The sequence below is a fragment of the Vigna unguiculata genome, chromosome 11, assembly GCF_004118075.2.
Source record: "Vigna unguiculata cultivar IT97K-499-35 chromosome 11, ASM411807v1, whole genome shotgun sequence".
Lineage (NCBI taxonomy): Eukaryota > Viridiplantae > Streptophyta > Magnoliopsida > Fabales > Fabaceae > Vigna > Vigna unguiculata.
The window spans coordinates 22,520,961-22,535,372 of NC_040289.1; the positions used below are offsets into that span (position 1 = coordinate 22,520,961).

A 14,412-nucleotide genomic window follows, 5' to 3' on the forward strand; every position below is an offset into this window, starting at 1 on the left:
ATCGATGGATTGATATATACAAAAGAACAAAAGCTAATTAAAAACCAAATTCTAACATGTTAATAAAAAATACTTATTTTGACATTTTCCTTAAAAATTAGAAGAGAACTTAATTAGTTTTTGCATTTTCTTTTTAATAATAAATTCAAACTTGTTATTGTAAAAAACATTTTTTTTCTTATTGAACCCTAGACGTAAATATTATAATATAATGTTTTTTTTTTAATTTGTAAGGTTATTAAATTAAGATATCACATTTCTATAATATTATGTAATTATTACAATCATTTTGTATATCAAATTAATCATTTGATTCAATTATTGACCCTTGTATTAGTGTCCTAATTCAACGACAGATTCAGTTATGAAAACATTAGTAACTACTTACAATAAACAGCTAAAAATCTTTAACCATCAGTTTCATAGCAATCTATACAACTTTATTTTGAAAATACCAATTTAATTAAATAGAAATGAAAGGAAAATGATAAGATAAAAGGTGATGCTATTATTTACACTGGACAGTAGAACTGATTTTGAATCCTTCGTAGAATATTGATGCATCCTTACCTTCTTTACACATGTTTACTATTTACAATAACTAAATCCATCAAAACTAATTATTTATGATATGAATTTGTCTGTTATTGTCTGTTATTTACAAAATCAACTGAAGAATCCCAATGTAATAATATCCACATTTTGGTATAGCAGTCAAGTCCTTACAACTCAAACTTCTCTATCTCTTCAACCATAACCAAACAAAGTTAACAAAGCCTCCACTGAGAAATGAAAGAATATTTCATGCCTATGAAAAGAAAGAAAATTGCATTCGATTATTAGCAACCATAGCTCAATTACACATATAAACAAGATTATTGTTCAGGAATATCACATATTTGATCTATTCAGTAAATCAATTTAATTATGTCAAAAACTAATCGTTTGACAAATCTATAAAAGAAATTAAAATATTACTACTACCTTCAATCAAATTCCTCTCCTTTTTCTTCATGGTGATTCTCCAGTTTCAGACCTTTTCTGTCACTATTTACAAACATGTGATGAACATCCATGTTTATGTGCTCCCTTCTATTATTTACAGTCTCTGGCCTAGTATCTGGTTTAAGGGTGTTATTGTTATTTACAAGACCCTCTGCTTCTGCTGGAATCAAACCATAATCCCCCTCATTTCCTTCAACGCCACTTTTAAATTCAGCAATATTTCCACCAGAATTAGGCATACAACCAGGAGATCTCCTACTGGGTGAAATCCTTCCCTTTTGATACAAAAATCGTTCATTTAACTTGTTATCCACAGCAGGAATCCTGCAAGAAAATAATTTTTTCATTTACATAAATACACTGTCTCCTTAAATGCAGAGAGTTAATGCAAAAATAAATAGAAGCCTTTGAAAGTGAGGAAATGGCATTACAACCTAATAATAAAGAGCACGCAATATCCACAGCCCAAACCTTTTGGCCTACCTAATAATTACTAATTAGTAAATTAGTTAGTCATCAAACCTTGTATGTTGAAATTTTGAAGTCTGAATAAAGTCAAAAATTGGAACCAAGTCTTTCGACCTAGCTTCTATCACACGAGTCGGGATCTTTTCAATCTCATATTCCCCTCGAGGAGCAGCTTCTTCATCCATCATCAAAGCAGCCTCTTTAGCCACTGGATGAAAATATATCTGGTCGGCAGCAGAATCACACGTTTAAATGTCAAACTATCAAGCACTATAATGTTTCCAAAACATTAAAAAATGCATTTTCCAGTTTTAAGATAACATACCTCAGTCTTTGCCCACAATTGTGTCTTTGCTTCATGCATATGGAGTTCAGCTTCTGAAATATACAAATGATGTTCTTTCTCAGAACGGGGATTCGATTTCAGAGATAGATTCTTCATTTTAGGGCTGATGATATTATCGTTTACTTCCTCAGAAACTTTATCGATGTCTGAAACTCCATTCTCTCCATAAATGTCGATATTTTCTACTCCCTCTCTCCAACTATGTCTACAACTTATATTCCACTTCTTGATAGGCTCAATAACTACTTTCGCATCAGTCATAGGGGCAGACTCATGTGCAGGAATTACTCCAGGAACAACATCTGAATCTTGACAGTTAATTGTCTGCAGAGCATATTGTATCATTGAACCTGTGGATGAAAAGACCAACAGATGATACTTTTCCTTGGAATAGTTCCCATTAACACACAAGGTACTTCTGCCTTCTAAGTTATAGAAAGAAGAAGTAATAGCCCCGGAAATGGAACCCAACCTAGTTGTCGCAGCTGCAGCTGCAGCGGCACCAGTTACTGTGCCTCTCCAGCCATTAGTTCCATTCCTAATTCTGCTAACAACAGAGAGTGTGATAGGAGGACCAGCAGCACAGAGGCTCTGCTGTTTACAAATTTTTACAGCTGAACTACAAGGCCGATGAACTGCTTGATTAGGCATAACACTCAAACCATCGTTTTCTGTTAAACTATTGTCACATGATAGAATATTTACAGGTCCTCCTTGAGGATTTATAGCAAACAGATGGCTAGTGCCCCTTGAGGAACTAATCATAATCCACCTGCTATCAACACTAAAACTGATATCTTGAATAACCTGAAAAGTCAAATACAGATTTAGAAAAGGTCTCCATTACTTACTGATGAATTTTGAAAATAAAAATGAACATGCATTATTAATCCAAAGGAAGACTGGGCAGGAAGATGAACTCACTGCATTTGTCAAGCCACGTTGCAGCCTGTAGAGATGAACATAAGAAGGGCCAGCATCAGATGCTGACACTCTGTCATATCCAGGCATTATCTTAAAAACATTAATGTTATGCCCCTGAACAGAAGCAGTCACTAAGATGGTGCCACTAGGATCAAAGCATAAAGCTGAAATGGGACTCTTGTGGGCCCGAAATTGGGCAATGACATTTTTACTGACAATATCCCTTACAATGACCTGAAAGAGAAGAATAAGTTATGGTAGTAAAATAAAAATATTGCAGTACTAGCATCAGTTACCATATTGTACAAGGGTGACCAAGACCAACATAAACATGCAAGAATCCAACTTGAGATGATACACAATGTAAACCTGTTGAGCAATTGCAAAATTGTACTAGACTGTTATTTCCACTATCACAATTATGTTTGCAACTACATTTGAGCCAATAGTAAGGAAAGACCAGGTGCATACAGCCTAAGACAGGGAAGATGCTATCATATGTATTTGGGTAGAGAAGATAATCAAGCACAATATGTGCAGAGTTTCAAGTGAATGAAAATTTATTATAAAGAACCATTATTACCATCCCAACACTTTCCACATCTGTTGAATGACCATTGTTATCTGGGAGAAGTTCTGAGCAGTAACTTGAAAGTTTCTTGTACCCCATATCTCCAAGGGTCACTATCCCAGCGGCAAGATGCTTGCTAGACTCTTTGGCATAGTGCGCAACCAAGCTCCCATTTGAAGAAAAGCCAGGAAAGCTTGCAGAAGGTGTCAAATGCTGTGGGCTGACACGCCCAGAAGAAGCTATTACAGTAGGGCTTCCACTGTAGGCCAGCCATCTTGGACCCACTGCCAGTGGTCCAAATCCAATGCCTCCAGAACCAGGATAACTCATGACTATAGGATTAGTATGTAAAATATATTCCCTTACTAAAGTTGTGGGAGAAAAACAGTGTATCTGCAAAATATAGATACCATTAAACATTAGAGGAAAACAAATTTAGAGGAACTTAATATAGATATTAGAAAGTTTACCTGAGTGGCTAGAGAAACAGCAACTACTCGAGAACTACATCTTACAGAATAAACAACTGATCTAAAGTTTAGTGTATGAACATATGATTGGGATCTCATAGAATAAAATTGAACAGTTGATGGCAGATAGTTTCCATTCACTTGGTTTAAAGTGCCCCCATTGCTAGTGGGAACCAACCCCTCTTGTATTTTTCCTCCCCCCACCAACAAATCATCCACACATACTGCCAACAGTGGACGCATGTCTGCAAACTTGTCCTCCAGTCTCTTCGGTACAGTTGGACTTGGTACCATTTGCATAATAGAAACAGGACCATCGTGTTTGGAAACTAGGTCACAGATATTATCTGAATCATCAACATCCCAAACCTGGAAGCCGGACCAATAGCCTAGAAGAAGTACTTGCCGAGTGACTTCTCCCTGCCCCTCTATCGTGTCAAACCCAGCCCAAATTACCTACACATATTAGGAAAATTGACAAGTGTCACCTCAGTCTTGACACTTTGAAATATGTAATAGAAGAGAAAAGAAAAAAGAAAGTACCAACTTTTGAATATTGTAAGTAACGAAGCAAACAGAAATCAGACCCAGAAGCATGAAAGGGCAGATGAAAAATCATATATACCATATATCCATCCTAAACAAACACCCTTTAACGTAACGAAATAAACAAGTGAAACAAAAGATAGGCGGCATTATTTACACAATGCAACAGCAAGAGATTAATTAAAAGGCCCAATAATTCCAAAACATAAGGACACTGGGTATATAATATATTACATAAGAACATTAAATATATCATATAATACTCTACCAAAAAGTCCAGCTTTATTTTTTTTCTTTAGAAACTATCTCATTAGAACTCATGGATGCATTTCATTGATGTTCAGGGACATCACACAGCACAGCACAGTACATTAGTTGAGTAAAAACCCTATATATCTGGTATCTGATGACTGATGCACAGAACAGTGGAGAAAAACTTTTACAGCAATAGTATGTTACAAATAGACATTGCTGGAGGATAAATATCATATCTGTAATGAGGTTTCTTAGGCACAACAGCTAATTTAGAATAAAGATTAGGCTTGTCACTTCTATTTGGTGTGTACCTCGTGGTCCTCTACAGGGGTTTATGCCAGCAGACTGTGCAGCTTAGAACCATTTGTGTTTTTTCCTCCATATTGGTCCACTTATCCATTAGGGAGAATCCCTAGTCAACAAATTTCATTGTAATTTTTTTTCTCTTTAATTAATTTCTTCTATTATAAAAAGCAAAAAAAACAAAATCAAATATATACCAATTGGATGCCCCTTTCCAATAAATAAGCCACTCCTTGATAAGAAAAATCATAAAACCTGAGTAGCAAAAATACACTTCATGCTTTTTTCCTAGTAAAACCTATTCCAAATTTCATCTTTTAAAACATTCTGTTCCACGAGGGGTTGCTATGGAGAGAACATTGCAAACATGCTCAAGAACTTTATAAACTAGAGGCCATATACCCCAATAATTGCACTCCGCTAACCTAGTCGGATAAATGATGATATTGTCATTGCCATAAGAAATTGCACAAATAGATCTTAATTAAAAGAACGTACAACACACTTCCATATGTGAAAACCAGCATGTGACAAGTTTAAGCAAATAATTACTAAAGGAACTGAAAAATAATCTTAGTCATCACTCATCGTATCTAAAGTACAAATATGTATGCTCAAGAGAGCTGGCTTCTACTTCAAAGAGTAAAACTCAAATGGTAAACAACTTGCGAGAAAATTAAGAGTCTCGATTCTCACATTCAGGAGCTTATATTTTAAAATATCTAAACCGTTAATGACCCATATTTAACTTCAAACTCTACCATGTACACCTTGCACGCGACATGCGATCCTCCCAAGAATGAAATAACAGATTAACAACAATTACTCCTCAAGTTGAATTGCATAAACTATCAATTTATGTTTGGGAAAACCTAATCTAATTGGACAAGATAGAATCAGTATTTGCATCAGCAACAAAAGCAAATAATTAATCTAATTACAATCCACAAATATCATAATCATAAACTTGAAAATTAATCTAATTACAATACAACAAGCAAGCTGCAATTCATAAACTTGATAGCCATGATGCGCAAGCAAGTTACTATTTTCTAGTTCCACCAGTTATAGCTCGCATACACATACCCGATCACGGTCAGTATCACCATGCTTATCCAAAATCGATGATGCAAAAGAGGCAGCAGCTGACCGAGCAACGGTAGAAGCGCCTGATGAAACAATCTTCAGGTAACCAGAGAAAGTACGAAAGGAGCTGGGAATAAAGCCATTGCGGTTGTTCTTGCTGTTGGTTCTGCCATCACTACCAGCAGCAACACCTCCATGAAGAAGGTCCTGTTGATTCTGGTCATCATTTTTACTCATCCCCAAAACCAAAGAGATGAAAATAACAGCTATCCACAGACACAACAACAAAAGGGTCACCACCGATTCTTCAAATCCACCCTTAAATTCAATCATCACACCCTTCTTCCACCATCAAGAACCAAAACAAAACGATTTTTTGTTTTGAAAAAAATAAGGCAAAAATCAGTTTTCTTTAACAGCTGAGGTCACATCTGTTTCCATATCCTTAACCTCGCCGAAACAATCTAAATCACAACTACCCCAAAACAAAACTTGCCTCCAAAATCTTCCCCCTCCTCTCGTTTTTTTCCCTCGAAACAAAAACACCGAAAAAACACAACGATGACAAGGGAAACGTTAGGGCCAGACAGAAATTGAAAAATTAAAAACAAAAAGAACAAATTTCAAAACTTATTCTTTTTTCTAACTTTGATTGAAACCCACGAAAATATTAAAAACTAAAATTCCCGGGTTAAGTTACAAATTAAGGACAATGATTAGTATTCCTGATTATCACAAATGAAATAATGATACAAATACTGGGAAAATAATATGGAATTATTAGTATTAATTAATTAAAAAATGAGTGACTATTTACTTATAGCTGAGACAGAATTCGGTAATGAGATTTTAGGGTTTTGGAAAAGAAACCCGGAAATCGCCTGAAAACAGGGAGAGATCATAGGAGAGAGATGAAAAAACAGAAAGATAGAGAGAGAAAAACAGGATAACAAGTGGAGGCAAAATCAGATAAAAAAAATGCATAATAAAAAGGAACTCCATTCATGGGTTTACGTGTGTCCCTCTCTTTTTCTTTTTCTCTAATATCTCTGAACTTTCTTAATTATAGATGTTTTGTTTTTTTAATTTTATCTTGTAAACGATACATTGGTGTTACATTCACAATTTTATATTACTATAATTGTAATATATATTTTAAATCTTATATAAATATTATTGATAAACATTCATATACAAATTATTGGATTAATAAAAATCAACCACAAATATAAGATCATCAATGTCATTAATAAAAGTAGGGTTGGAAAAAATATAATAAACTAAAATGTTTTCAAATGTAATATTTAGAATCTGAATTGTATTTTAAGAAACTTCCAAAACTGAAACTGAAGTCAATTTAAGTTAATATAAATTTATTAAAACATATTTTTTTACTTTTTCTTTTTATTTTCACTTTAGTTATGGTTTAAATAAACCTTGTTTATAAATGCTACAAAATCTTTCCGGTCCAACATCTTTTCAATTTATTATTCGACAATTACTTTATTATTCGACAATTACTTTATAAAATAAAGTGTAACTCGATCTTTACCGTTGAAATTGAGTTATTTCTTGTGCTTTCATCAATATCTTTTATTTTTATTTTTCAATTTTGGTCTTCAATTTTATTTTCATCTTCATTTTCGATTACCGTTGATTGATTTTTTATCTTCAATGTTGATGTATTTTTTCTTTTCATTTTTTTATGAACACCGATTGGATTTCACTTTTCTTCATTTTTCATTTTTCCTTTTATTCTTCCCTTTTGCTATTTGTTTTTGTTCCATGTCCCAAATCAATGAGAAATACCAAACGCAGGTGGTGATGGTTGCCCTCGATCTCGCGTGAATGGTGGCCGACGTCATTGGCACTGGCCTATGCTGACAGCGTCTCCGGCCAATTTCGAAGGGCCCCACCGAATCATGACTTTTGACCGCTTTTAATCAAAACTATCTCTCTTCTCCCGCTAGAATTTAACTAACTCCCACTCGCACGTGCCACACCTATCTCCTTCTCCCTCGTCACTGCAAATTGTATTCACAATCTTCCGGCACGTGGTTTGGCCGCATCAACCCACATTTTTTTTTCATTTTCTCTCAAAAAATAACCAGAAAGAAAATCTAATTTCTCTCTGACCGGAATGCTCCGACCCAAACCCATTTAATCTATGTCTCTTTCGTTTTGCCATTTTCATTGCACACTACACTGCATCGCGATCTATGCAATGCCCACATTGCCAATGTCGATTCTGCTATAACTTAATTTTCGAAGAATATTTTTTGAGGCTTCTCGTTCGGGGCTTTTCCGAAGCTCTCAGACATGGAGTCAATCATGGCAAAAGCTTTGGAGTACACTCTAAAGTATTGGCTCAAATCGTTCTCCCGAGACCAGTTCAAGTTGCAGGGTCGCACTGCTCAGCTTTCAAATCTAGGTCAATTCTAAATTCAATTTCTCTTTTTTTCTTTTTCTCAATTCTGAAGTACGGTTTGTGATGATTGGAATTGGTGTCGATTTTGAATTTTGAGTTTTGCGTTCAGAGTTGGATGGGGAGGCGTTGCATTCCAGCCTTGGATTTCCACCCATGCTCAGTGTCACCACCGCCAAAGTTGGCAAATTGGAGATTATGGTTTGTCTATTGTCACTCTCACTAATTAGTTTTGCTCTTTTTGACGTTGGTTCCTCAGAATCACAATGCACAAGTAAAAGAGTCTAGAATAGGCACTGCTGGTGAAGTTGGTAGTTTTGTGAAGCAAATTTAGTTTCATAAAAATTTGCACCACTTGTACTTGTCCCCGAACGTTACTGATCAGTTAATTTATTCTCTGAATTTAATAACCACCGTCAATGTGGTTTTTCAAGTGAAATCAGGAATAAAATTGATTAGTGGGAACTAAACTTAGGGATTAAAATGACTCAGAACTTCCAAAGAAAGAACTAAATTGATGGGTCTTAACTAGGCTTCCATTCTTGGTTGTCACTTTGAGTATGGAATAAACTATGCTAGGGGAGAATGCATACCGTGTAACTTAAGGTCTTCATAGGTTATGTGTAGTCATTAGTTCGTGGGATGATTAATCCATACAAATTCCGTGTTTACCCAAAAGAAAAATTGATGGGTCTTAGTGTTATTATGGACTATAATTAACAACGGTTTCCAAAATCGTTCCTTTTTGCCATTTGAGGACTAAATGACTCAGTATTATAATTTGAGAGACTAAGATGACTGATAATTCTAATTTCTGGAAAAATATTGATGTTCACTCCTAGTAAAACGGGTTGATAAATTTTGTAGCCTTTAGTGGGTTGATTACCAGTTTTCCTTTTTAGATTACACGAAGTCCTCCGAAATAGTTTTTTTTTCTTTTTCTTTTTTTTGGCTCAACGGAGAATAGAATCTAAATTAATCAAAATTGATTGATTGAATATTGTTTATCTTGTCTAAAATTTCCATCAAGCCCAAACCAAGCTAAACCGATTATGACTATATAAATTTGATAAATAGACATACATTGTGTTAGAAGTGAGTTTTAAGCCTAACTCAACCCCACAAAACCGACTTGTAAGGTGAGCATTGCACCCTCTAATATATTGTGAATTGGCCTTATCTCTAGTTGATGTGGGACTTCCAACACACCCCCTTTGTGCGTGGGACAAGAAATTAGTGGGCGGTCCGTTAGCGGTCCGATATTGGGTGAAACAGAATGTCTAAGAAAGTTCGCTAGGATAGACTCTAACTTGGCTTTGATACCATGTTAGAAGTGAGTTTTAAGCCTAACTCAACCCCACAAAACCGGCTTGTAAGGTAAGGATTGCACCCAGTTATATATTGTGAATTGGCTTTATCTCTAGTCGATGTGGAACTTCCAACACATTGATTGGATAATTTAGGTATGGAATTGTATATGTTCTGAATGTATTGTGTGTATAATGCAGACCACACTATATGTATTTATACTATTGAATAAAATTAATTACAATAAAGGCACATAATAATATGGAATCAATCAACCTAATTTACAAGATTATGTAACCGTTGATTTCCTAGAAATTTGTAACCACTGATTATATTCTATCACTCCCCCTCAAGCTGGAGCATATATGTCATATGTACCAAACTTGTTACAAATGTACTCAATCCGAGGGCCTCTAAGGGACAGGGTGAATACGTCAGCCAGTTGAATGCTAAAGTTGACAAAATCAGTAGTGATTTATCCAAAGAGCACATTTTCTCTAATGAAGTGATAATCAATTTCAATGTGTTTGGTTCTTTCATGGAAGACCGAGTTTGATACAATGTGAAGTGCAGCTTGATTGTCGCAAATAAGCTTTGTTTCATGGATGTCCCCTATTTTTAGTTGTAGTAGTAGTTGCCTGTGCCATGTAAGCTCACAAGTGGCTGTTGTCATGGTTATCAAACTCGCGAGTTAACTCATTAAATCGGTTGATTTTGCAATCCTAGATATGGCTTCCGAGTTATCTCGGAAACAAACTCGTTTTTGATGTAAAATCGGTGGAATCGGAAGTGGGCTTGTTTGAATCGTGCAAAAATCGCAAGCTTGCAATGTGTGTGTGAGTTTGAATGGGTGAAAAAATGAAACAAAACCGACGTCGTTTGGAGGGAGATCTGACCTGATTTTTTTCGCAATTTAGCGTTTTTTGTTTTCGATTTCTTCAGTCGCGTTTGCCGCAAGTTGTTGTCTGTGAAAGCTCACTTCATCGCATATGGAGCTCTTGGCCACCGCACTCGCCGTCGCGTCTGGAGGTTGCCACCGCTCCCGCATTCGCGTTTATCACAGTTCGTGTCGCTGTTCGCATCGCGTTCGCACTGGCGTTAATCGTTCATGTCCGTTTCGCCTTGTCGTCGTTCTAGTCGCCGTCGCGTCCCTGTCTATAACTGTTGCCGTCGCAGTCGGCCACCCTCTCGACGTCAGCAGTGGTCGCATCTCCCCTGTGCTTAGTTCTCTCCCTCGTAACAGATCCTCTAATCTTTACCTCTTTGTTTACTTAATAAATTCTATTAGTTACTTTTTTTTTTATTTTTTATTTCTTAAATAATTGTAGTTTTATTTAAGCTCTTTATAGGTTCAATTGTGATTTTATTTTTGGTTAAATTTGTAGTAAAAAATTAGGTCATTATGTCTGGTAATGCATCAAATTCATTGGATACTAATCCAAGTGCATCCTCATCGGTTAAGAGTAGAAGTAAAAATGCTTCGGGAAATCGGTCTCATATTGGATGGAGATATGGGTTTGATGTTAATGGAAATGGTAGAAAAGTTAAATATAACTATTGCTCAAAGATTTTGAGTAGAGATATATTTAGATTCAAACATCATCTTGCTGGAACTAGGAAGGATTTTGAACCTTGTGTATCTGTTTTAAATTTGATGATAAAGATAGTTGCAGAAGTTAAGCATGCTGCATTAAAGAGAAGAAAATTGAATATTATTGATGAAGAAGATGTAGAAACTAGAGTGTTGAAGGATGACATAGGCTGTTTGGCTTTAAAGAAAACAAACATTGCCAATACTAGTATAAGGGGAGTCCAAGCAACTATAAATCAAATGATGAAAAAAGGATTCAAAGAAAAGGTTGATGCCCAAGTGGCTGAAGTCTTTTACACCGGTGCCATTCCCTTCAATGTGATTAGAAATCCAACATTTGTAAAGATGTGTGAAATGATTGGTAAATAAGGAGTTGGCTACACACCACCATCTTATCATGATATCAGAGAGAAGCTCTTGAAATAAGATGTGAGCAAAACAAATTTATTGCTTGAAGAATACAAGGAGGAGTGGAAGAGAACTGGTTATACCATTATGTCTGATGGCTGGACGGATAAAAAAAGACGTTCTATATGCAACTTCTTGGTGAATAGTCCTAAAGGGACGATTTTTCTTTATTCACTTAACACCTCAGACATTTCAAAAACAACTGATAAAGTATTCAAGATATTAGATGACGTTGAGTTTGTTGAAGAAGAAAATGTAGTTCAAGTTGCTACTGATAATGCTGCAAATTTCAAAGCAGCTAGAGATTTGTTGATGCAAAAAAGAAACACTGCAAAATGATTTGATCTTTGAAGATTTTGAAAAGAATTTGAAGGTCCATGAATTGACAATGAAGAAGGGATGAAAGATTATCACTTACATTTATGGAAGAACAATGTTGATTTCCTTGTTGAAAAAGTTCACTAAAGGTAGAGACTTGATAAGATCGGGTGTGACTAGATTTGCCACGACATATTTGATTCTTGGTTGTCTTCATGAATTGAAGGCATCATTATTGACCATGTTTAACTTTGAGGAGTGGAAGACAAGCAAATTTGGAACTTCACAAGAGGGGAAAAGAGTAGAACGTGTGGTATTAGGTAGCCGATTTTGGAAGAATGTCTCCACATGCTTGAAGGCTATTGTCCCTCCTATGGTGGTCTTAAGCTTGGTGGCCTCAGAAGTAAATCCACAATGGGTTTCATTTATGAAGAGATGGACTATGCAAAATAGAAGATCAGGTGCAATTTTAACAATATTAAGAAGAGGTAAACTTTCAAACTAACTCATTCAAAGTTTAATTCATTATATTTGAAATTAGTTTAGTATTGAATGTAGTTATGAAGAGGTTTGGAGAATAATTGATGCTTGGTGGGATAGTCAGCTTCATAGGCCTTTGCATGTAGTTGCCTATTTTCTCAACCCCCACTTCCAATATGAACCTAACTTTAGATGTGATAATGGTGGAGAGGTTAAAGAAGGATTGTATATATGCATGAGAAGATTGGTGCCAGATTTTGCAGAAAGAAGAAAAAATAATTTGCTAATTGTTGAATTTCATTTTGCTAGAGGTATTTTTGGAATGGAAGATGCAAAGGAATGCAGGAAAGCATTAAATCCTGGTGAATGGTGGGAGATGTTTGGGGATGCAACTCTGAAGTTGAAGAGATTTGTTATTCGAATTCTAAGCTTGACTTGTAGTTCTTCAGGTTCTAAGCATAATTGGAGATTAGTCGAGATGGTAATTTAAATTATTTAAATTATTTAAAATTTTCTTTATTAGGTTTATATCTACTAAAATTTAATATTTCATTTTAGGTTCATACAAAGAGAAGGAACAGTTTGCATTAGAAAAAGATGAATGATTTAGTTTATGTGATGTATAACTTGAAGTTGAAAAGTAGACAAATTCAAAAACTGTTGCTCTACCATTTGATGACATTGAATCAGATGATGAATGAATAATTGAAGAGGCAAGCAAATGATGTTGTTGAGATTGAGCACGCTGAAAGTAAAATTGATATTCAAAATGTTCCATTAGATGGACCAACAACAGATCCAGCTCTAGATGCTCTTGATCTTGATAACATAAGTTTTGATGTCGATGAGGATGCACATGTTTCATTAGGGGAAGAGTTGGATTAAGAAAATGATGATGGAGATAATGATATCATTAGACGTAAACATTTGATATTTGAATTTATGTTTTACATTATTTGTATGAACTTATTTATTTCAAATACTTTTAAGCTATATAATTTTATGGACTTGTTTGAATTAGGATATTATTTATATAAATTAATTGTTTTTTCCATGTGAAGTAAACTCTTACATGTTTATGATTTGAGTTTACTAGGCTCTCACGAATTTACGTAAACTCTCGAGTATGACAACTTTGCTAATAAGTGAGCCGAGTTGGTTTGCCTCACTAAATGGCCAACCGCTGGTGCTGACCAAATTTGATAGCTTTACCAATTACCATATAAAAGTTGTTTGTTATTCAGATGCTGATTGAGCATGATCTTCTTCTGATAGAAGAATTACTTTTGGGTATTGTGTCTCCATTGGTGGTAACTTGATCTCTTGGAAGAGCACAGAATAAAATGTTGTGACAAGATCTAGTGCAGAAAGAGAATATTGTGCTATGGCCTCAGCCAATTGTGAACTTTTTTGGCTTAAGCAATTTCTTGGAGATTTACAATTTGGAGATGTCACTCAAATAACATTTATATGTGACAATCAAGTTGCTCTTCATATCAATTTTACTTGTGTCTTTCATGAGAGGACCAAACACATTGAAATTGATTGTCTTATAAAAGATTGTATCTGGAGACATCAAAACTCAGTTCGTCAATTCAAATGATCAGTTAGGAAATGCTTTCACTAAGTCTTTACGGGAACCAAGAATTGATTATATTTGTAACAAGTTTGATACATATGATTTATATTCACTAGCTTGAGGGCAGTGCTAGATACATTGCATTTTATGTTAATTACGAAAACATAGTCCCTATGTTAACATATTCATTTGTATTTGGGCTTTAGCCCACATTCTTATTATTATAAATACATTACTCAATCTGTATTTTCTACACAATGGAGATTAACTGATAGGAACTCAGAAATGAAAAGAGGATAAAGAGTAAAATTCTTTATTGAATAGACGAA

The 14,412-nt window shown here is 35.0% G+C and overlaps 2 protein-coding genes across 3 annotated transcripts in view; one reads left to right on the forward strand and one right to left on the reverse strand.

Annotated features, from left to right (window-relative positions):
* Positions 1 to 544: 544 nt before the first annotated feature.
* Positions 545 to 6,963, reverse strand: LOC114168930 (autophagy-related protein 18f-like). Its single transcript, XM_028053909.1, has 8 exons — positions 5,975 to 6,963; positions 3,785 to 4,240; positions 3,327 to 3,707; positions 2,744 to 2,977; positions 1,799 to 2,626; positions 1,528 to 1,697; positions 985 to 1,329; positions 545 to 808 (listed from the first exon to the last, which is right to left on the reverse strand). The coding sequence occupies exons 1-7, from the start codon at positions 6,305 to 6,307 to the stop codon at positions 987 to 989; spliced, it is 2,745 nt and encodes a 914-aa protein (XP_027909710.1). The 5' UTR covers positions 6,308 to 6,963; the 3' UTR covers positions 545 to 808; positions 985 to 986.
* A 728-nt stretch (positions 6,964 to 7,691) lies between these two features.
* Positions 7,692 to 14,412, forward strand: part of LOC114169213 — a 39,379-nt gene continuing 32,658 nt past the window's right edge. For both annotated transcript variants that reach the window (XM_028054254.1, XM_028054255.1), the window contains exons 1-2: positions 7,692 to 8,405; positions 8,512 to 8,600. In XM_028054254.1, the coding sequence (XP_027910055.1) occupies positions 8,294 to 8,405; positions 8,512 to 8,600 (201 nt within the window). In that variant the 5' untranslated portion in view covers positions 7,692 to 8,293. The remainder of the gene's footprint in view (positions 8,406 to 8,511; positions 8,601 to 14,412) is intronic.